Below are 25,067 nucleotides of genomic sequence, written 5' to 3' on the forward strand. Positions count from 1 at the left end.
TTTTAATATTATCCTCCCATCTACGTCTCGGCCTCCCTAAAGGTCTTTTTCCCTCCGGTCTCCCAACTAACACTCTATATGCATTTCTGGATTCGCCCATACGTGCTACATGCCCTGCCCATCTCAAACGTCTGGATTTAATGTTCCTAATTATGTCAGGTGAAGAATACAATGCGTGCAGTTCTGTGTTGTGTAACTTTCTCCATTCTCCTGTAACTTCATCCCGCTTAGCCCCAAATATTTTCCTAAGCACCTTATTCTCAAACACCCTGAACCTATGTTCCTCTCTCAGAGTGAGAGTCCAAGTTTCACAACCATACAGAAGAACCGGTAATATAACTGTTTTGTAAATTCTAACTTTCAGATTTTTGGACAGCAGACTGGATGCCGATACTATTTCGCATTGTCTGTAATGAGACGATATTAGCGATCCTAGTGGTTAGCAGTTATCTATGGATGCATATTTGCTACGTTTTGAGCTTCGTGTGACTGTATATAGTAGACTGTGGTATTGGTTCTAGTAAGTGCAAGATAATGAGTTTTCCTTAGTCCTCAGTCATAAAGTAACTGTAAATAAGTTTAAAAAATATGGAGGTCTATAATGTATACAATAATAAATAAAATAACAGCCATATAATATGCATTCATTCGTTCATTCATATTTTTCAGCCCAAAGCAAATACATTACTGCTTACAAGAAGACTTGTTATGCCAATATGGCAAATATCTCTTTATTCCTGATTTTGCATTATTCTTACGGTGTGAGTTAATTAGCGATTTAGTGAATGGTTCTGCAATCTTGATTATGCATTAAGAATTTTAAATTAAGGTGAGAGACGGGTGAAATGTTGGTAATTTTCAATCAAAAATAGCATTTTCGTGTGTGTGCGTGCGTGTGTGTGTGTGTGCTGCGAATGAAAAATGAATCAGCAATGTCTTGTTTGTATACTGAGCAAGTTTCAATATTCCACGGCGCTTGAAAGCGTAAAAATTACATCATATTTAAATGACAGCTCCCTTTGATTTGAATTCAATGCAAACTTTACAAGCCGTTTCCTCACAATTTTCTTTTCAGCACATTTCGTCATGTGTACAGGCTCTTACAATTTTCATGCTAGGAACATGAATTTGGACACCGACGTAGCTCAGGCATAACGCGTTTGCCTGCTGATACGGACTTGCGCTTTGGCGTGGGTTTGATTCCCGCCTGGGCTGAATATACAGTTAGGTTTTTTTCCGAGATTTTCCCAACCGTAAGCCGAATGTGAGGTAATCTATGGCGCATCCTCGTCTTCGTCTCGCCAAATGACATCTCGTTATCACCAATTCCATCGACACTAAATAACCCAGTAGTCGATACAGCATCGTTAAAAAACTAAATAAAAATTAAATTTTTACTGCGTGTTCTATATACTGGGGTGAACAAAACATGGTAGCATTTTTCTGATAAACTAAATAGGTCTACTTTCGAAATGAAATAATAAAACATATTTAGTAGACACTAAATATTTTTAATTTCGATTGCATATTAAAAATTTTCTCTCCTTTCATAGATCTAGGTATAAAATTCTGGATACTTAGTTCTTGGCTAACACAGCTGTCATATGATATATCGACCATCGGTCTCGAAATAATTATCAAGAAAACAAACATTTGTTAAGCTCAATTAAATTGCCGGAAAAATATCAGCACTCGTATTATAGAAAATAATTCTATATAGTCTAAACCATCAGTAAGAAGGATTACTGGGAGCATGAAAAAGATGGATGGATCTGTGAAGATGTAATAAACTGTGAGTCTAATACGTACAGGAAAATAATTATGATGATAATGATGATGATGACTACTATATCCTTATCAATTCGCGTTAATTACTTTGCTAGTGAAGTGAATCATATTATGTTCTTCATTTTTACAAGTATTAAGTAAACTGTGACATTCTAGCAGGGAAAAGAGAAAATGAGAAAAATCTTCTCTAACATAATTATATCTCACTGTTCTCGTTTTTATCATCCTTTCTCTTTTATTCCTCTTCCTCTTCTATTTTCTTGGTTCTTCTTCTCCTTCTCATCACAATATTCTTTTACCTGCTTCTTTCTTCAAGTTGTTGTTGTTGTTTTTTAATGCCAGGCATTTGACAATAAAGTCATTTGACCTCTTACTCCAATATTTTTCAAAGATATTATCATGGCCAGCCAATGAAGCACAGATTTTGAGGTGTTCCGAATCCATTTCTTGGTTTGAGTTGCACAATGGACAGTTAGGGGACTGATATATTCCAATTCTATGCAGGAGTTTGGCCAAACAATCATGGCTTGTTGCCAATCTAAATGCAGCTACAGACGATTTTCGTGGTAAATCGGGAATTAACTGTGGATTTTGATGCACAGAGTTCCATTTTTTCCCTTGGGATTGAGTTATCAAATTTTGTTTGTTGAAGTCTAAGTATGTAGATTTAATAAATCTCTTCACAGAGTAATACGTAGATTTAGTAACAGGTCTGTAAGTAGCAGTGCTGCCCTTCTTTGCTAAAGCATCCGCATTCTCGTTTCCCAGGATTCCACAATGGGATGGTATCCATTGGAATACAATCTTTCTTCAAGTAGTAGCCATTATACATTACTGTAGCATTTATATAATCTGTCTTTCGAAATGTCTTTACTCATTTCCATTACCATATTTTTATGCCGACTCAACAATACATTTTACAAGACAGTCAATCACACAAATCCCACAAATGTATGTCTTTCAATAGCCCCAAATTTAACGAAGAAGTCTAGGGAGTCAAATCAGGTGACGTAGGTAGTCAGGCGGTTGGACCATTTCGACCAATCTACAGTCCAGGAAAGAGATTATCAAAGATCTCTCTAAGAATAAGAACCCAATATAAGGACGCCCCGTCTTATTGGAAAAGGATATTTTGTTAAAAATTCTGAAGCTCAGATGGAACAAACTGTTATGACATTTTCATGTATAAAATGGAGACCACTGAATTTTCGGCCATTTTGAACAAACAATTAATGAACATCGGAGCGTGTTCATGAGGTAACAATACCTGAAGGTTCCCAGACTTTATTAATATTATGTATTAAGAACAAAAATGTATTTCCGATGTCTGGCATGTTATGGCAATAAGTAAGATTATTTTTAAAGACTTGGTATATACGTAATAGTAATTTCGACAGAGAAAAGGAAGGTTGCATCAAGAAAAATGAAAATACATTTGTAAGGCACACACATAAACTCCATTTATTCGAAATTTTCACAATAAATAGATAGAACATAGAAGAGCTTGATATACTATAATCTCGAATACATCAAATAGTACAGGGTAAAGCAATTAATTGTATCTGCAATACATGGCTTTGTACTACATTCACGATACTATTCGGTACTCGAAATTATAATAAATTGGTTTCGTACGTATTTTGATTGACATAGGCGCAATAAATTAAATGAACCCTGAAGTGGAGACTGGTGCGTCGGACGGAAGGAAATGTGATTTAAGACGACCAATCAGCTGACTCGAAAGGTTGGGCGTTTCATCTGAAATAAAGAAGAAAACAGTTTAGTAACAGTTTCATTTGACAGTGCAACAAACTGACAATTTACGAAACTGTTTAATTTGCTGTATATTCCGTCTCATATTTTGCGGTTACAATTATGCCCAATGCACCTCATAATTCAAAATGTAAGGCTGGAATTATGTAAATTGTATGATTTTATTAACTTAGGTCTGAAGATATATGCTTCACAGTATTAAAACCTTAGAAATTTAGAAGATAAGTAAATTGAATGTTTTTCACTGCTCGAAATGAATGAAGACAATTCACGATGTTTTGAATATTTTCTCCATCTTAGTTTTCAGCTAAACATATCAGTTACCATATGGTTCGCACTCTTTGTACTAGTGTAACTCAGACACTATATTGATGACCATGGTACAAATAACTTAGACAGAGAGTGCTTGGGAGTTGCCCACAGGGAGAAGTACTCAGAATAAAACGTCACAACATCATACGTTCTATGATCGCAGATGCACTTAGATCCAAAAATCTAGACGTTCACGAGGAAGTTCATTGTATTGCTGATGATGGGAGCAATCGTTGGATCGATATCATAGCTATAAATAGGAATAAACAGATAGCGGAAATAATTGATCCTACGATCAGATTTGAAATCTCAGCCACTCAACCATCTGAAGTGAACGAAGAGAAAAAGAAAATCTACGAGCCCACGATTCAGTATCTATCAGCGAAATACAACATTGAAAAAATCACAGTTACCGGCCTCTTCTTCGGAGCAAGAAGCACCATTCCGAAAGCTTTTGTAAAGTGGAGGAAAAATACAAGCTGACGAGAGAACTTCAGGATGCCATCGTCACCACCATTATAAAATTTTCTGTAGCGATATTTCGTCAGCATCTTTATTGCGAACATTCAATTTAAATTATACTTGGTTCTATTTTTTTTCTTATGTCTTAATCACTTTTGTCTGAAACCTGTTTATATAATTTTTCATTTTAAATTTTATTGTGAGCTATTCTGTGTCTCAGGGTAAACCTGTCAGACCAATAAATTAAATTAATACAATATTCTAAGAATGTTATTCAATCTACAATTATATCGAAGTGGTCAAAATACCTGTTTACAAGAAGTTTGTGATATTCCGAATTGGCTGCTTTGTACTACCAAATAATTACATTACTTTTCTCCTATTATACGGAAGAACAGAAGCCACACGACTTTCTGCCACTATAAGTGTGGATATTTGAAACAAGACGCACCTGTTGACGACTTTGACTTAGTGCAGGTATCCACCGTATCCGTAAGCGCCATAGGCGGAGTAGCCGATAGCGGGAGCAGCGACCTTGGCAACGCCGAGGGCAGGGGTAGCATAGCTGACGGCAGGGGCGGCGTAGGCAACGGGAGCAGCCACCTTAGCAATGGCGGGGGCGGCGTAGCTGACAGCGGGGGCAGCATAGCCGACGGCAGGAGCAGCATAGCTGACGGCAGGGGCGGCGTAGGCAACAGGAGCGGCAACCTGTGAAAAGATAACATCAAAATAAGATCATTTTCATGCAATGAAACCACAGTTCCAACTATAAGAAAATCTCTCCTCAATCTATTAATTCCCTCAAAAGAGTCACAGCGTTTACCACCACCATCATCATGATCACTATCGTCAACTGGTGTGTTAGAACTCGCCAGGCCTGTTTGTTCACCACAGAACTGTTCCCGCAATTAGAATGAAAGTTGGTTATATGAAAATGAAGTATATCTACTTTGAGAAACCTAATGCGAAAGTCTTTCTCTTCATAAATTTTACAAGGGTTTTTAGTGCAGTGTTAATGAGTGTCTAACAGTTATACTACTTTTAAGAATCACTAGTCTGTTCTTTAATGCACGCGGTACCATTAAAAGATTGTTCTGTAGTGGAGAGGAGCAAACAAACTTGTTTAAAACGTACAGGATCAAATTACTATTAATATAATCAAATATTCAACAGTAATCCTAAAAAAAAGAATTATGTAGATTAAACAACAATGTTTTAAGAACGTAATTAACTAATTACTATATATTATTTAATGTATCTTAACTTTTGCAAATGTTGAACCAAATCTATATATATTCTTTCTTTTTTATGTTTCACCATTTAGGCCCTAACTTATAGTGTTTTTCATTGATATACATTATTTATAAAATATTCTGTGTTTTAGGAAGTTTAAAGTGAGTCAGATTTACAAAAAAAATAATAGGTTCCTTTCTCAATCAAGGAACTTCCTTGAAGGTAAATTACTCGAAGACTGCAAGGCCAAAAACGGTCAACTTTGTCATTTTTTTTTAATTTAATGTAATTCACTACTCTAATTCTTTAGGTTGCATGGTGTGTGTTTCATTGTAAATCTGATAAATGCTTTTCCATAAATAAGCATTTTACTTCAGCGTTGTAGGTCTACATTTAAAGAACCAGGTAGTCTCAAACTTCATTCCATATTTCCTGGTGTAGCGATTTTACGAAACATTACTAAATTTAAACAGTGCTAGCTCCAAAAATACCTAACCTATTGACGTGATTCATTCATTTAAGTTAAACTTTATTTATCAGAGTAGAGCTTGAACTTCCCAAAATATAATCAGAACTCTCTATAAAATTAATAAACGAGTAATAATAATAATAATAATAATAATAATAATAATAATAATAATAATAATAATAAAATTAACAACTTTTTAATAGTAAGTAGGCATATAAGTGCAGTTTCTTTACACATAAAACACAAGTCACATGATATGTTTTACTACAGGTTCAGGAGCAACATAAATCCAGCAATTAAAAAAATAATAATGAATCTATCGTGGTTATAACAGAAATTTGGGTAGTTGAAAAGAAGCGTTAAACCAACAACGATTTTCTATTGTTACAAAATACATTATTCACAGAACTGATTTATGTCGCTGCAGTTAACTTAGTCTTTATGAAGGTTGTGTGTGGTAAAATTTTCAAAATTGTACAGGTGAAACTTCAAAGAATGATTGATTAAGTGTGAAGTCATACCTTATCCCAACTATCATTTATCTTACCTTAGCCACAGCAGGGGCAGCATAGGCAACCTTGGCTACGGGAGCAGGGTGGTAGCTCAGAGCGGGGGCAGCGGCAACAGCGGGGGCGGCGTAGCCGATCTAGAAACAGAAAAATGAATTTCGTATAACAAATTCTCGCAGCCAAATTTCTAAATATTATGTGATAGGCGTACAAGTCAAGGATGTGCCAAGAAGAGTTCTATACTTACGGGAGCATGGGCCAGGGCGGGAGCAGCATAGCTGACAGCGGGGGCGGCGATGGCATGGGAGGCGTAGCCAACGGCGGGAGCGGCGTAGCTAACAGCGGGAGCGGCAATGGCGTGGGAGGCGTAGCCGACAGCGGGGGCGGCATAGCCAACAGCGGGGGCGGCGTAGCCGACAGCGGGGGCGCCATATCCCAGGCCGAGAAGACCACGCTTCTCCTGCTTCTTGTCAGCGGGGGCAGCAGCCTGCTTCTCTTCCTTCTTCTCCTCGGCGTAGGCGACGACGGCCAGAGCCAGGATAAAGACAGCCTGCGAAAGAGAAGCGAACGTGTACAGAAATCTAGATGTTACTCTATTCACGCCGCTGTAACAACTTCTTTGACTAATCTGAATGTTGTCCCGCGCCGTGGCGTCGTGGTCTAAGGCATGCTGCCTAGGACTCGCGTTACGGAATGCGCGCTGCTTCGAGTCCTCATGGGGAAAGAAATTTTCTCATGAAATTTCGGCCAGTGTAAGGGACCGGTGCCAACCTAGCATCGTGATGCACTTGGGGAGCTACGATAGGTAGTGAAAATCCGGTTCAGCAAATCCTATAACGGCGGGGGGGATCATCGTGCTAACCACACGATACCTCCATTCTGGTTGGATGATCGTCCATCTCTGCTTCGGCATGTGGACGTGAGGCCAGCAGCCGGCTGGTCGAACTTGGCCCTTCAGGGCTGTAGCGCCATGGATTTACTTTTAATCTGGATGTTACAGATGTATACACTTTACTCAGTAATTCTTAGGACAGAACCTTCATGAAAGTATCTTTTTCCAATATAATTTCCCAATAATCGGTTATTTTCGCAATAGCCACGCTGTAACTAGAATATGAGACGTCCGATATCATGTAAAGTAATAAGTATGATAGGCGAGTCCTTCAGTAATTAAGACACCACTTTTCTTTTCTCTCCCAAAGCTTTTTTTCTACAATTGCAGTTGTACCACGTAATTCTTCAATTCTATGGCTAGAAATGTCTATTTTTTCACATGGTCTCCATTCAAAAGTATGACCTTACGCCATCTATATGGTAGAGCCTGTTTGCCTTAACGGTACCGTTCTGCTGGTCTTCCTCTCTCAAGCAAACATTCTGATGGGAGCAGATAAAAAAAAGTTAAAATTGTTTCTTTAACCATGTTAATAATGTCAAAAGAAGTGATTATACAAATTCTGGCTACTCGACCGCAATTACGAGAACCGTAAAAAAATAAGTTCGCCAGGGGCCGTTAACAGAAAGAAAACACAATTTCATTGGAAAAATTTATTGGAACAGACACAGTAATTGTTGAGCTATTTTTCAATATATTCCTCACCGGAATTGAGACATTTGTCATATCATAGAATCGACAGAGAGGTGCAGACGGCTGTCAAACGCTGGTTCCGATCCCAGGGGGCTGATTTCTACGACGCAAGGATACAAAAATTGATCCCAAGGTATGACAAATGTTTCACTTTTCGAGATAATGGAGACAAACTTGTCGCCAAACAATGAGCTTGTACAGAAAGAAGCAGGTCCAAAATGCATTATAAGTGTGAATGTAATTCTTGGAACTATCTGGTTCTTCCACCAAACGACAGAGCGTATTTTTTTCTTCCTCTGTGCATAAATAGTTCAAAAATGAAAAAAATTGGAGCTGCCTGGTTTTTCCCCCCAAACCCCTCAATTGCTGTTTCTGTTTTAATGAATCTTTCCATGCAATTATTGTGTTTTTTTGTAAACGGCCCCAGGGAAAATCACTTTCTGGACGGCCTCGTAATTGCGGTCGAGTGGCCAAAATTTATATAAGAACTTCTTTTGGCATTAACGTGGTGAAAGAAAAAAATAACTTTTTTTATCTGCCCTCATCAGAATATTTGCTTGTTAGCCATGTATTTTTTTCGGCTATGAACTCATCGTCATTGTCGTATCGCTTTCCACGGATTGCATCTTTCAGACGACCACGACTATAAAGATGGAAATAAGATAGTGCAAGATCCGGACTGTAGGGTGAATGAGGAAAAACAGTCCGTCCGAGTTTTGTGATCTCGTGCAAGTTTGTGTGTGTCCTTACATTGTCATGTTGAAAGAGAATAATTCTTTTGACATCTTTATGGGAACGAACAAGCACAAAAGCTTCAATACGCAAACTAATGACTTTATTGTTTCACTAGCAGACAATATGTCAATCAGAATTACTCTTCCATTGACCCAGATTTAACCCTTCAGAGTCTCAGAACACGAAGCCATGACAAGCCCTTATCTCCATAGATATTTTTAAGTGCCTATTAATATTTGCAATGGTCTTCTCCCCAAAAAGAAATTGAGTCACAGCCCTCTGATTTTCAGTACTTCACGTGCAATCGCAATTATTTACATCACTGCCATTTATCGGAAAATAATGAAACTTCATTAAGTTACTCAAGAAGGTTCCAAGATGCTACGCATTCAATTTTGTTCTGTTCCAAAGAAAGGCGGCCGAAAAAGAAAATGCAGTGCATTACTTGTTGAACCATGTAATCCAACTGAGAGGTGCGTGGTAGCATCGGGGTTAAAGCGTAACGCTGCAAGCCGGGAGATCGCTGGTTCGATCGCGATGGAGTCATGGATTTTCTGCATTGATTTAATACTTTCGGCCACAGTATGGCCTTAGGGTTTACTCAGCCTCTAACAGAAATGGGAATGAGAAGTATTTTCTTGGGGGTAAAGCCGGCGGGTACGTAGAACAGACATCCCTACTGTCATTAATGCCGATTGTCTATAATTGTGAGAGTCTTAATCTCTCGCTACCTGTGAGCCTCCATGCCCTGTGATGGGGGGATGACTTTATCTCTATGACACAGATAAGCTCACAAAACATTGTTTGCAATAGGATTGGAATTTCATTCAGAAAGGAATTTAGAATAAATTCTTATATCCCACATTTTTTCATATTCATCTTCTCTTTCAGTGATCCCGAAATGAATAAGACACATAACAGGGTACAAACATTTTGTAGCTGAGATATAGCGAAGCTTGGTTCATATTATAATATGTATTCGAATCCCGTTCTTGAGTCTAATTTTTTGGTTAGAGGAAATGCGACCTTTTAGAAGTGTAGTGTACCTCTCAAACAGAACATAGTACTATGAAAATCTATGGCTTTCAGGTAGTAGATCCCTGTAAAGCAGGGCCGGGTTTCGATCCCGGGACCCTTCGATTAGCGCGCGAACGCTCTACCGACTGATCTATCCCAGGAACTATACACGACACCGTCACAATTTTTCCTTTATATCCACACAACTCACATGAGCTGACAAGACGCCAGAACTCAACTATGAGTGCACACAAATGCTGTGTGACTTAAATTGTGGCTTTTTGTTAACGTACCTCCAGTAACGAATGTATTTTGCAAATCTGGCTTTCAGGTGCTACCTGGGGTAGCTCAGTGGGTAGAGCGTTCGCGCGCTAAGCGAAGGGTCCCGGGATCGATATCCAGCCCCGGAACAATTTTTCCTTGAAATTATTCAGAACATAGTACTATCACATCTTCTACGAGAAAAAGCGAAGCAATGAAAAGGGAAGTCCGAGAAACCCTTAAGCATTAACAATTTTTTTTGTGGCTTCATACGTAATCGAATCATGTAAGATTTAATATTTTATGTGAAATGAAGTCGTGTCTTTACGAATATTTCCTTCACCTGTCTCAGTGTTTCATCACCTGATCATAAGTGACTAATGTTAAATGGAATATAATGTTTTACCAGTATTTTCTTCACCTACTTCATTGTTGCTTTACCTGATGGCTACCAGATAATGTTAACTTGAAAATAATCGATCTCAATTTTGCACGACTTTATAAATGCAATATTATCTTTGACTGTTAGCTGTAGACTAGTTTTAAAATAAAATAAATTGGGCTAATGTGTATATAACTTAGATTTTTTCGGTGAGAAGCCAACGTAAAGGTACAAACAAGGAATCCTTGCTCTCGTCATTGAACGTACAGAATGCAGAAGGTTAGAACTTTGATCCCTTCTGGATCTCAAGATTATGTGAAGGTGACGTTTCAGCGTCAGCATCTCAACGCTTCAGTCCAGAATTAGTAGGTAGACTTTGGGGCATTTCTCCAATCTATGGCGAGAGTAATAATCACACATCTCTATCCGGAAATGAACCCAGTTCCTTGGATTTGATACTCTTAAAGCTAATCAGTTGTAAAACTTAAAACCATTATTCTTTTTTCCAGAGGCAGTGGATTTTCTTTCAAACCCACTATTGTTATTAGAGGAGACACAGCGTCCAAGTAATCTTAGGGTTACCAAATTCTATAATTCGCGATTACTGAGCAATAGTAAGGAATTAAATAAAAATGAAACAATTATTGTAACGACTTTCCTCTTATAAAATGGATTGCCTCTTTTCCAATGACCATCTCTGACAATTACGTTTCTCTCAGCTAGTTTCACATGAATTGATACTTATTCTTAATTAACGTATCACCTACTTGTATGTTAGAAGAGCATTAAACACAAAATATTTGCAGAAATGATTTTATTAATTAAGTAATTTAAATGTATAAATATTTTAATATCAAATTCCAAAAACAGATATTTACACTACAATAGATAGGTGAAATGACTTCTGACATGCTTAGACGTATTTCTTCTTCTGCTTCAGAAGTACAATTATTGTAATAAAGTATAATTATGTTTCGCTGTGCTTGTTAATGTGCAATCTATGTCAATATTCTTGCATTTGTTTGGATTTCCTATCAGTATCATGACAATAGTAATCATAACATTTTTCCTTTTACTCTGGTCATCTATTGCCTGGAGTAATTTACATTTTCTCAATCCAACGATTCTTTGTACGTTATACATTAATTTACCGATTATTTTATGGTGTCAGGTGCTCATGAAATCTTCATACCTGTACGTCGAATATACAAAATAATACTCATAGTTGTTCTTTCACTTTATTGTGTAAATTGAACATCTTGAATTCCTTATAATATCTATGTTGTTTTTTATCTGTATTTATGTATCCTGTCTTTTTTAAGCTATTTAACGACGCTGCATCAACTACTAGGTTATTTAGCATCGATATTATTGCTTCAGCACGCTTTCGCATATACGCAGTCAAATGTTTTCACAAGTTAATTTCATTTGATTTAGTTTAACTGATAAACGCTGAAATAAATATATCAATTGTATTCTTCGTGCAAAGACTTTATGCATAATTCATGTAACTTCTCTGCAAGAGAATACTACACTTCTTACATTGACTTTGAGTGAATGAATTAAATTATATTATACAAACACAATTATCAATAAATGAAAGTAGTGTATTAATTAAAAATATCGAAGCGAGAAACAATGAATGCGAATGTTTCAGCGTTCGACAACAGTGAAAAATCGTTTGGTTTACATTACATGATTATAAGGGTGTGTCAAAAAGTAAAGTCAACAGTTATGGGGATGATAGATGACCTGATTTGCTGCAAAAAAAATGTTAATACGATTTCTCTGAAATGGCCCCAGTTTTCCAGTTGCACGGTGATAAACGTTCCTTTGATTACCATAATCGATTAACTCGCCATTTTATTTCGCTAAGTATCCTCTGTTGTACTGAATATATTATATTTTTACAGACTACAATCAGGTTCTCCAACTTGTGATTAGGAATGGTCCAATTTCTTGGCCGACACGGTCTCCAGACTTGACACCACTGGAGTTCTATTTATGGGACTCCATGAAGGAACGTGTTCTGGGATATAAAATAAAGATGATCGAGTTACAAAGACTCACACAGCTGCAGCGATGTACTTCCAAACCTGTATCATACTTGCTTCAAGTAAAATCCCCTTTTTCTCTAATAATTTGTGGGTTTTCTTCTTACGTTATCGGCATAAAAAAGTAGCTGATGTAACCCGTTCAATTTCAAACCCTTTTTTCCTGGACTTTCCTAACGGCATATTCTAACGGGATTAGTTAAAGTTTATCTTACCGTTTCCTATCTGTATACCAAACTTAAGTTAGATCCTCAAGACTTGAACCCCAGGTGTTCTATGTAAAGCAATGACTATTTTGAGTACCGTTTTTTTTTACTCTAGGTTTATAGTACGAAATACAAACGAGGGAATAAGTAGACTGTAGCGTGGAGATGTTGGGAGTTACTTACCAGGACCTTCATGCTGAGAGATTGTAGTTGCTATGCGTTGGATGCAAGTAACGAACTGACTGCATATGGGCCTCAGTCCCGTTTTATACCCGCCTGGGCAGATCCCACTTGAAACAGCGCGGTAGTCGACACACCCACCGGTCGAGATTACCTCAGATATTGACACCTTGACCAAGAGCGGCGTAAAGCACAGTCAACAGTCGAGGTGAGGTCACTGCTCTGCGGAACATTGAAGGCAGATCGGGCCTCCATTGCGCAAATCCGTACCGAGTGGCCTTATTAAACTGTGTGAACAGAGCCTCTCATATTTGGCATTGAACCTCAATCAAGCCATGACGATGACAGTGAGAGGGCCGGCTGCTCTGCAAGATTTTTGGGGAAAATAGGAATTTTTGGAGGACTATTAAATGGATGATATCCATGAAATCAAATTCCAACTATGGAAATAAGAACCGTATACAAATTTTTATTGTCCGCAAGAGAATATGTTATTGTTTAAATGTAAGTATTTTGAAAACTCAGGATAGAGGAGGGCTGTTCACCGTGTGTTATTTTAGAGTACACATCCTGTAGTAGCCGTTGACATTAAAAAATCCGATACAGAATGAATTTCAGGAGTGAAGTTCTTGTGTTGAAGTTCCAAACGATTCTTTCACCGGGGGATCGTTTATTTAATAACAGGCATAATCTTTATATTAATTGTATTACTGATTGCTGACTCTAAAAGTTGGGAATATCGCTGATAACGATAGAAATGTTTTTATGTTTGTAATAACGCTGCTGAGGGTAGTGATGTTGTTGTTGATGTGATGGTAGTGCTGGTGATAACATAGTACAAGGGGCAATGATGGTGGTGACAATAATGATGATAGTGATGATGGCAGTGTTGATCCTGTTGATGATTATGCTGCCGAAGTTGCTTATAATGGTAATAGCCTAATTATGTTCGACATATTGCTAATGATATAAATTATGGTGATAATGGTGATAACGGTGATGTTGCTGATGACGATGGTGGTGCTGGTGGTGTTACTAACAATATTGATGATGTTGCTCATGGTTGTAATGATGTTGGTGATGCTGTTATTGATGTGAATGATGTTGCTAATGATATGGGTGATGATGTTGTTGCTAATGATGAAAATTATGACGGTGATGATGGTGTTGCTAATGATAGTAATGACGGTCTTGGTAATGACGTTAATGTTGCTAACGAGGTGAGTGAATACGTCGTTAGTGATTAAATTGATGATAACGTTGATGGTGTTGCTAATGATAATGCTAAGAAGATATGGTAATAATGGTGGTAAATATGTTGATGCTGCTAATGATGATGATAATGGTGTTGCTAGTGACAATGATGACGATGAAATTGGTGATAATGGTGGTAATTATGTTGCTGATATGATGACGATGGTCTTGCAAATGCTAATGATATATATGATATTAGTGATAATGGTGGCAATTACGTTGGTGATGTTGCTAACGATGGTGGTGATGATCACGATGATATTTGTGTTGCTAATGATAATGATGATGTTGGTTATAATGGTGATAATTATGTTGCTCATGATGATGAGGATGGTCTTGCTAATGATAATGATAAATATGATATTAGTGATAATGGTGGTAATTACGTTGGTGATGTTGCTAACGATGGTGGTGATGATCACAATGATATTTGTGTTGCTAATGATAATGATGATGATGTTGGTTATAATGGTGATAATTATGTTGCTGATGATGATGACGATGGTCTTGCTAATGATAATGATAAATATGATATTAGTGATAATGGTGGTAATTACGTTGGTGATGTAGCTAACGATGGTGGTGATGATCACGATGATAATAGTGTTGCTAATAATAATGATGATGATATTGGTTATAATGGTGGTAATTATGTTGCTGATGATGATGACGATGGTCTTGCTAATGATAATGATAAATGTGATATTAGTGATAATGTTGGTAATTACGTTGGTGATGTAGCTAACGATGGTGGTGATGATCACGGTGATAATGGTGTTGCTAATTATAATGATATTGGTTATAATGGTGGTAATTATGTTGGAAATGTTGCTAATGATGGTGGTGATAATAGGGATGATGATGGTGTTGCTAATGATAATGATGACAGTGATATTGGTTATTATGGTGGTAATGATATTCGTGATGTTAATGATAAATGTGATGTCACTAAAAATGATGATGATCACGATGATGATAGTGTTGCTAATGATGATGACTTATGCTGGTGGTAATGGCGTTAATGTTGCTAATTATGTACGTGATGATGACTGTGATGATGTTGCTAATGATGATGGTGATGACGGTGATGTTGCTAATCATGGTGGTAATGAATCTGATGAAGTTGCTCATGATGTGGATGGTGATGTTCTTCATGATGATAATAAAGATGTTGCTGATGATTCCGATGATTGTGTTTCTAATGAAGTTGATGATGACTGATGTTATTGATAATTGTGGTAATGGTGTTGGTGATATTGATAATTATGTGAGTGATCATTATCATAAGAATAATTACAGTGATATTTCTGCTGACTGTGGTGTTTGGGTCGCTAATGATGTTGATATGATGACCGTGGTGTTGCTTATAATAGTGGTAATGATGTAGGTAAATGAAACTGAAAATGTTTTGTGATTTCCATAATTGCTTTGTACAGATTTTCTTTTCGATTTTTAACTACAAATTAAATTTTTCTTATGCATTTGTCACAACAATTCTGTGGTGCCCGGGTAAAGGGGTATAAGTCCAAAAAATCGAAAAATGAGTTACGTATGCCATGATGTTCGGAAAGCCATATTCTATAATTGGGTAAAGGGACATAAGTCCATCCAGCTCAGAAAAGTATATTCGTATATGGAGATGTGTAAAAGGATATTAATCTCAAAAAGCTAATGTTTGTTTGGGTAAAGGGAGGTAAGTATACTTATATCCATTTACACGATTTGGAATTGTACATACATGTTTGCTACTGAACTTATACCCTTTTGCACAACCTCTAGATGAAGACACGTATAGACCTGTAACACCGTACTTAAAATTTACTGGCAGTTTGGCAAATATACTGTATCACATAGCAAGAATAACAACATTTTTGCATATTTGATGTCTGCATATATCATTCGAATAATTCATGTGCGGTACCAACATTATGCAAGAGTATGGCATAACAGCTACATTGTTTAATATCGAAGTATCCATTGAGAATTGATGGACAGGTGGTTCCTGTATGCAAAAAGTGTTTCTTGGCAACATTTGATGAGATTATCTCTTCCTTCTAAATCGATACTGTGGAAATTCGAAGCCAGTAAGTCGCACAGCCTATGAACAATTATTTCATAACTTAATCTAAAAATCAAGCATCCCAAAATACTCGTAGATACATATCACATGTCATGTGATACCTTGAAGATGAAACTGAATTGTTTATCCGGAGATGGAAAGAAAGCAGTACAAGCGTCCCTATTGCAATATCAAGATCTGGCTGATAAAGCACATCTTGCAACATCTCAAGGCAAAGAATATGCAATCAGTGGGTTATTTTACGATGCTGTATCAATATCTCAGGTTATTTAACATCTGAATGGAATGAAGGTGATAATGCCGGTGAATTGAGTCCGGAGTTCAACACTGATAGTTACCCATCATTTTCTCATAGTGAACTCTTGTTTGGAGGAGAGTTAAATCCTCTTTCATCTTGAATTATTATACCTCGAACTGAGTCTTTTAACAATCAGCTGCAATTAGCAAAGAGGCAGTTATCTTTTCCTATGATCAGGGATACAACCTATACATAAAACACTTCATGATATTATAATAGGCACAATAATTATTACGATTCAATTTGTGACAAAAGTATAGACAAAGTCACATGTTATGTTATAACATTTGACTTACATCAATGTTTACAGACAACAATGTTGAAAACTTCTGTTGCTTTCTACAAGTGTCAAATTTGGACTTTTAATTTGACCGTACATAACTGTAAAGACGGACAAGTCACATGTTTTATGTGGAGTGAAGTTGATGGTGACCGGGGGAGCTAATGAAATTGCATCTTGCATTTCAAAATTTCTCTATAATCTGCCTTTCCATGTGAAACATGTAATAGTGTATTCAGACACACGAGAGGGGGGGGACAAAAAAAACTCTCACATGCTGGCTATGTATGTATCTGTTCTGAAAAATCATCCACACTTTGAAACATTAAGTCGCAAGTTTTTTTATAAAAAGCCACACTCATATGGAGTGCGACTCCGACCATGCCTAAATTGAGGGAAAGAAGAAAACCTGTGACATAAAAATCCACATTCTTCATGACTGAATGCAGCTTGTACGACTTACAGGCAAAAAGAAGCCATTCAATATGAATCAGTCAGATTTACTTCAATATCACTGGTCTACAGTGATTTTGCTATTGAACAAAAACAAGTACTATACCAACCCTAATTCGAGTGTGCTCATTACAGATCTGAAGTCCTTCTTTTGTATCACGCACAAGGTTAAAATAATAACATTTTATAATATAAAAAACATTATGAAAATATTGAAAATAAGTAAATGTTTGTAATAGAACTTGAAAAGCATTAAGCGAAGGACAAAATAACCAGAGTACATTGTAAAAAGAAACACACTGGGATTTACAGATTTGTTGCAAACTTTGTTTTTGCATTTTCTCAAAAGTTAAATTTAAGACTTATACCCCTTTACCCGGGCACCACAGAATTATTACAAATCACGCCACTCTTGTAAATTCTTCAAGACTGAACATTAGGATGCATAATTAAACTGTAAAGAATCAAGTTCCTCAAGTCGTATGATTTCTAACAATTTTTGTGATAAGTGAGTAAGAATAATGTAATTTTTAGTTAAAAATTGAAAAACAAAATCTGTACAAAGTAATTAAGAACACATTTTTAGCTTCAGAACACTAGCCAATTAAATAAATGACACTTCTGAATAGTTCATTCTCTATTTGTAATATTCTTTTACCCTTAACACTAAAGAAAAAAGGTATTTTACTAACAACTTCAAATTAGTGTAGCTCTGAAAATATTGACTTTTTTTGCTCAGAATGTCTTCAGAAATAAGCTCCGTAAGTGACGGTAAATCCTCGTGAATCACTCTGTATGTGATAGATAACTTATCAGAAAATAGTAATTTGGGTGGAAAACCATTAATTCCACGAAACTCAAATAATAATAGACTATACCTTGCGATAGTAGAACATTTTGTATTTATAGTTTGGTCATTGAGAAAATCATATTCTCAATTCTACAATACAAGCTTACTCGTGGACTAAGGACATTAAAGACAGGATATTTCAGGGGAGTGAACAAAAATATTGCTAAATATGTTATGCGTAATGAAGAAGAGGAAAATTGCAAAATTACATAGAGATTATAACATTGCATTGAAGATCCAGTTGCAGTTCAGATCTCTATGTTACAGATGATTATAGACTATGTTCGTGTGCGACACACCCAGTTTTTGTCTAGAAGAAAAATAGGGTCAAGCATCAGGTTTCGATTTTGTTCTTATTTATTACTAACTCCAAAATTGATCCATTTTCTCTCCATATGATCATCTTATCGTTCCTCAAGAGTCGCTGTGATTTAATAAAAGAGAATGACTCTAATTTCTTGTAGACAGAAAGTAAGAGACTTGCTAAATTAAATATCATAACGTAATTATTGGCATTATAATTTGAAACAGTTCAACGGTAATCAATGCGCCGGTCTAATTACAAGTCTTGTTCTGGCATGAGATCGTAGAATACACAGGTCAGCTGATGTGTTTGAGTTAGCCTCACGCCCAGTAAACCACAGCCGGCACAAGGCTAAGGTGAAAGGCGAAGCTGAACGTCTAGCAACTTCTAAGTCACCATTATCTAAATGAGACCAAAAGTGAGCAAGATAATTAAGTACCACATTTTAAATTATATACTGACTTCTAAGTATTGTCTTTAAGGGGGCATATACACCTTCGGAAATCGTTAAGGTGATTTTTCTTTTGCTGAATGGACTTTCATCAATAGTATGGTGAAAATATGTTTGTGCGAGATCGTGCGTATTTGCTTGTTTTCCGCACAGAACCAATACGTGGTAAGTGTGAAATACCACATTCAGTATTCCCAACGTTAACACACATAACAATTTCCCTCTTCTTACCGCTTAAGCGCGACATTCATTTTACTGCTTTAGGCTTTTGACATATTATTTTTAGAGACGTTTAACATAGGAATAATTATAAATTGGAAACTTACCACTGCAATTTCACCTAAATTGCAATGTTAATTATTGTTTTTAAATATTTGCAAAAATTAAGTAAAGTCTACTACTCCACGAAACTTATTGCATTCCTGATACAAGTAACATTAAGGAAGCCGTGAAAAAAATCAACGAGATTCCAGATGCCGATGTTATTACTGCAATATGTTATTTAAATAATATTGTTAAAATATTAAAATGAAAAATAAATCATTACATAACCTTACCGTTTGTTTTAAGTTTGCATTTATAGACTGGGGGAAAAAAGAAGACAGACGTATATCACGGCCTGCTGGAGTATAGTAATCACAGAAAACATTTTATAGCAACAATGTTGAAGAAAGATATTTTGGTTTTCCGAAGTTGCCGTCATTAAACAGAAACCAACATGGAGATTTCATTGCACCTAATTAGAAATTCGTCTTTCAGGTATGTAATAAACGATCTTCGCACAAAATAATGTACGATACACGAGCGGTATGTTTGTTTTCATGTTCTCGGAAATTAAAAAAGCTCAACTACGTTTCGCTTTTTCAATCTTTTCCTTGAACATGAAAACGTCAACATACCGCTCTTGTAACGTATATTACTATTACGAAGACCATGTCTCTCATAACTTCCTTATTTTTTTTTTTTTATAAATTTATGAAATTTTGCATACATGCCTACTTCATACTTACTTACTTACTTACTTACTTGCTTTTAAGGAACCCGGAGGTTCATTGCCGCCCTCACATAAGCCCGCCATTGGTCCCTATCCTGAGCAAGATTAATCCAGTCTCTATCATCACATCCCACCTTCCTCAAATCCATTTTAATATTATTTAGGTTTCGTAACAAGCTGTTTTTTACGGTGATGGGTTGTTAGTCCTTCGCCCAACCCCCAAGCTGGAGGACCACCCCTTATCGGCTGTCCACGACTGCTTATTCAATATATTCGCAGCTACCCTCCATATCTGGAGGCCGTCTCCACTATCCGCAACCACCTACTTCATACTGGAGAACAAAATACTGATTTTAGTACTATTTTATCGTTTCAAGTTCCTTTCTCATTAATAATTATTTATGTAGAAAAATAAATTTTACAATTCATGGAAAAAATATTCGCACACATTTTTCTTATTTATATATTCAGTTGATAAGGGTAGAATTTGTTAAACTCATTATGAATCAAACAGAGAAGAAATCATTAAAATATATTCAAACATATTCATATTTATGTAAAAAAAATACATTTTACAGTTCATGAAAAAAAGCAACAAACAATTTTCTTATTAATATATTCATACATCTTAATTACACAACTTTTAACACTATATCACTTCGGAATATGTATGATAAGAACTTTCTTGTGTTCAAACACGTTACAAAGAACACATCACAGCCATAACAAAATTACAAAACACCGCCACATATGCAGAACACATCACAAATGCCAACCACACCTACAGAGACATCAACACAGACATGGAAATACTGCACATCCAACCAAAAAGCCAGAAACTCAACACACTAGAACAATATGAAATATACAGACACACGAAAACACACTCCAACGATATTCTTAACACACAACTCAATTTCAAAACACATACACTCTTTGACTCTACACTTCGAACACACCCACACAAGAAACAAGAGGCGCCAAGACCAACAACGACCAGTTCCGAAGATGACCGAAAATAGGTCGAAACATGTTAACAAGGTACGTTAATAATATTTATGCTCGACCATGCCGAAATGTAGTAATTATACACCTTGTAGCAGACCTTTAATGGACCTCATTAAAGTACACCTACTCATTAAAGGTCAGGTCTTTCAGCCAATGACGACTCAGGTTACAACTGTTCAGCCAATGACAGGTCAGCTTTGTACCGTTATAAAACCGCAAGTATCGATTATTCTCGGATATGCAATCGAAAGAGAATTAGCGAAAAGTCACGGAGGCTGGAAATCCAACTGTCGCAGAAGGTTATGTTCTGTTACTATAATAATTAGCGTTAATTTTAAATAATATTCAAATACATTCAATTTGTCATCTCGTTTTTCAATGTCTAATTTATTTTTAATGTTATCTCTGTAGGTTCTTATGGCCTAGGAAGGTCATTGTGAACATCTGTTCCTCGGAAAAAATCAATACTTTCGGTCTGCGCACATCTCACAACATACGGGACATTGGCCAAGGTCAGATACAAAGAAAATTAATAATATCAAGTTAGCTTGCGCTCGTTTCATAAATATCCATACTCGCTTCTTAATTACCTTCATTATAGGCTCGTTGCATAATGTACTATTAACACAAGAAAGTTCTTATCATACACATTCCGAAGTAATATATTCAGTTGATAATGACAGAATTTGTTAACAAACTCTTTATGAATCAAACAGAGAAGAAGGCATTAAAACATATTCAAAATTGTTCAATATATCATAGAAACCGTCTTTTCCAACACAAATTGTACCCTCAAGTAAAAAATATATATATAATTGCTCTTAACAATAAACCTTGTTTGGATTTATTAATCTGGAAGTATTTACTGTCTAATGCGTATACTAAATTCAACGGAAATAGTTATTTATGCAACAATTATAATGATAACTATTAAGACACGAGTGTCTTAATAGCCATTATTATGAGAGTTACATACAACTATTTCTCTACGACCTGCAGTAAGGTTAGACAAAAATTAATCCATTAATTAAAAATTAAAATTAATGTTTAGATGTACAGTATACTTCTTTATATTGACAATATGGGAGTATGAATATGGTTTTAGATAGTGGGAAAGAAAACAGTGACGTTTGAGACAGTCAGAAACAAAAGAATGCAAGTGATTCTTATTTGCAGTTCCTATAGGTATGAAAATAAATAAATGAAATCACAGTTCCCTTTTAAATTTTAACGTATCTGAAATATAAAAATTATTAAATAATGTCTGATTCATGCAAGTTTGATGAAATGGAAAAAATTTCAGTTGAGTTTACTATACTTTTGCAGTTTGATTAAAGCATTTAACATGTCGAAATCAATGGTATTTATTGAAATAAGAAATTTGTATCGAAATATTAACCTGTATCGAAATTAATGTAATTTCGATACAGATAAAATCTTGCATAATAACTTCATTTCATTATAGTCGCAGAAAAATTAGTATTCAAGATATGTAGAAATTAAATCTTTTAATTTACTAAATATAGTAAATATTTGCTTATTGTAAGTGTTATTATAGAATATTTTTTATTTAAAGTCCTAGGTTTATTGCATCTATTTATTTATAGTTAGAAATAAATTTAGGTTTATTTTATTTTCTTTTTTTTCTTTTATTGCTGTAATTATTGTATAATTGTAATGATATTATTGTATATTATATATCACTGTCACCCAATTGTAATGTTAATAAATACATACATACACATACAAGCGAAAAGTTTACTGTACGCACCCCCATAACAACCATTACACCCTAGGGGTTCAGACTGATAACTAGGGTATTGCCTATGTAGATACCGTAAGATGATTGAAATGAAAGCATACATGAACACGAAATTACATGAAATGGATGTCAACACAGCTCCAGACCAATGTGTATCATTGAGTCAACGCTAAGTGGGTGAGTAGGGGCCGAAGGTGTGTTGTTGAATTTTTTGTCAGTGTTTAAAAATTTTAGAATATACTTTGTAATGTTCTTATTTATGCCTTTATCAAAAACTTTAGAAATTAGTGTCGAGTAAGTGCAGATGAGGGATAATCATACGGCTAACACTGTGCTTTAACTTTGGTTTTCTGTAGTTGCGTTGTAGAATCAGTACAATTAAAAAGAGAAGCAAGAAATAAAACCCGGGAAACATCGTGTACTTTACGCTAGTAAATTATAAATGTATCATATACAAATAAGAATTCAGCAGGGTTTTCTGGCAATGACAGATGGAATTCTAGTTTGTGTGTCATGTTCGAACACATTTACGGTTTCTTTCACACGAAACACATTCTCATTTAGAGTATAACCACTCATACGAGCGATGAGCATATATAAGACAATGGAACTACGGGTGGTATTCGTACGCACGAACACTCTTGTATACTGGCTTAGCATTCAGTGACTTCTACGCAATGGATTTGGGAGTCATAGGTCGTGCAGCGGTGTGTTGGTACTCTCGATGCTGTAGCTCAGTGATGTCAAAGCAAGCGCATTTCATCTGATCTTTACGTCGTGCGCGGGCATTAAGCGCTAGGTATACTAGAAGGAATAAGCAGCTTGTTGGATTAAGAAAACAGTGGTGCACAAATTTCAAACGGAACGTGATAGTTTATGTCGTTATTTTTATATGGCTTCTTTCTGTTTGTTATTTTCTATATTGTCTGTAAAACAAAAGTACTAAAACCTATTTCTTAGCATAATATTGCAGTTGTGTTTTAAACGTTAATAACATAATAAAGAGTAAAGAAGGAATATTCACACAAATTCCATAATAACTACAACTATATTGTACTAAGTGAATTAAACACATCATTCATAAAGAAAGTGTTATCCCAAAGAAAGACACTGAATATGACATGATAAGTTGAAATTGAAATTGATGGTATCTTTAGCTTTATAAAAGTAATCAAAACAATATTATAGTACAAAGCAAATTTGTCTAGGTATATGTTTTAACTGTAACTAATATTACATAATAAAACTCTTATCGCATTATGCTTTTAAGTGATATTGGTGCGCAACTTTCTGTTTTCAGAATATTAAATTATCTCGAAATCTGCTGAAGCTATAGAGCTGACGTTTTACCAACACATAGGCACATATCTTTTGTTTGTGAAGTAACAGTATTTGCTTTGTTAATTCATTTCCTTACAAACATTTTCCATGCGAATATTTTTTAACATTTTAATACACTATCTTCAGTAATACGTATTTACGATATATTAGATTTACGAAAACATTGTTTTAGTACCTGTAAGGCTACTAAACAAACATATCTGAAAACTTCACTTTTCTGTAAAAAAAAAAGTTGGGAAAATATTCGTTTTGAATAAAAAAGCAAACTTGTGAAAAATGAACATTAAAATTAAAACTTACATCCTTATAATGCACTTATACTTCTCAGACAAATCTAAAAATTAACATGGATACAGTTTTAATAAGTTCTCTTCCCTTTATCTATTGCATCAGTGCTGGCCATCCCTGTATATAGCTCCACCAAGCTGCATATACTACCTCAGTCGTCTGTCTCTTTCCTTTCCACTGTAAAGCGCTCAGGCTCTCCTGCGCTCTAAAGCGCCCGCTTGCTCCTGTGGGCATCAGTTGACATCAATGCTGTAGCTAATCTAGATTAGCAGCTGTTATGAGTGCATTATCTTCTACGATCTCCGTGCCTTTCATATACTGTACTTTTTCAAGAACTCAGAGAGACTATTGCAATGATATTTACTTTGTGTCGTCCTGCTAATCCTCCATGCATAAATCTTTCAACCAACGTGATACCGTGGAAACCAAAGGATGAAGCTGTAAAAATATCTTGGAGTGCACTTAGATCGCCGTCTATCATGGAAACATCACATCAACAACAAACTTAAATTGGCCTACTCAAGACTCGCTAAATTATATCCGCTCCTCAACAAGAAATCATCTCTAAAGCTACAAAATTGCATGCTACTTTACACATCTCTATTACGACCTCTACTGCTTTATGCCTGTCCTGTTTGGGGAGGAGCTGCAATAAGTGAAATTAAACACATCCAGTCATTTCAAAACAAAGTCCTAGTGAATTTCACTCAATTCTCCTTGGTTTGTCCGTAACAGCCA

At 35.8% G+C, this 25,067-nt stretch overlaps 1 protein-coding gene across 1 annotated transcript; it reads right to left on the reverse strand.

The window, feature by feature from the left end:
* Positions 1–3,222: 3,222 nt before the first annotated feature.
* Positions 3,223–13,125, reverse strand: LOC138691040 (cuticle protein 16.5-like). Its single transcript, XM_069812689.1, has 5 exons — positions 12,970–13,125; positions 6,794–7,096; positions 6,585–6,683; positions 4,787–5,043; positions 3,223–3,546 (listed from the first exon to the last, which is right to left on the reverse strand). Exons 1-4 carry the CDS (start codon positions 12,979–12,981, stop codon positions 4,804–4,806), a joined length of 654 nt encoding a protein of 217 aa, XP_069668790.1. The 5' UTR covers positions 12,982–13,125; the 3' UTR covers positions 3,223–3,546; positions 4,787–4,803.
* Between the last annotated feature and the right edge of the window lie 11,942 nt (positions 13,126–25,067).

Source organism: Periplaneta americana, chromosome 16 (genome assembly GCF_040183065.1).
Source record: "Periplaneta americana isolate PAMFEO1 chromosome 16, P.americana_PAMFEO1_priV1, whole genome shotgun sequence".
NCBI lineage: Eukaryota > Metazoa > Arthropoda > Insecta > Blattodea > Blattidae > Periplaneta > Periplaneta americana.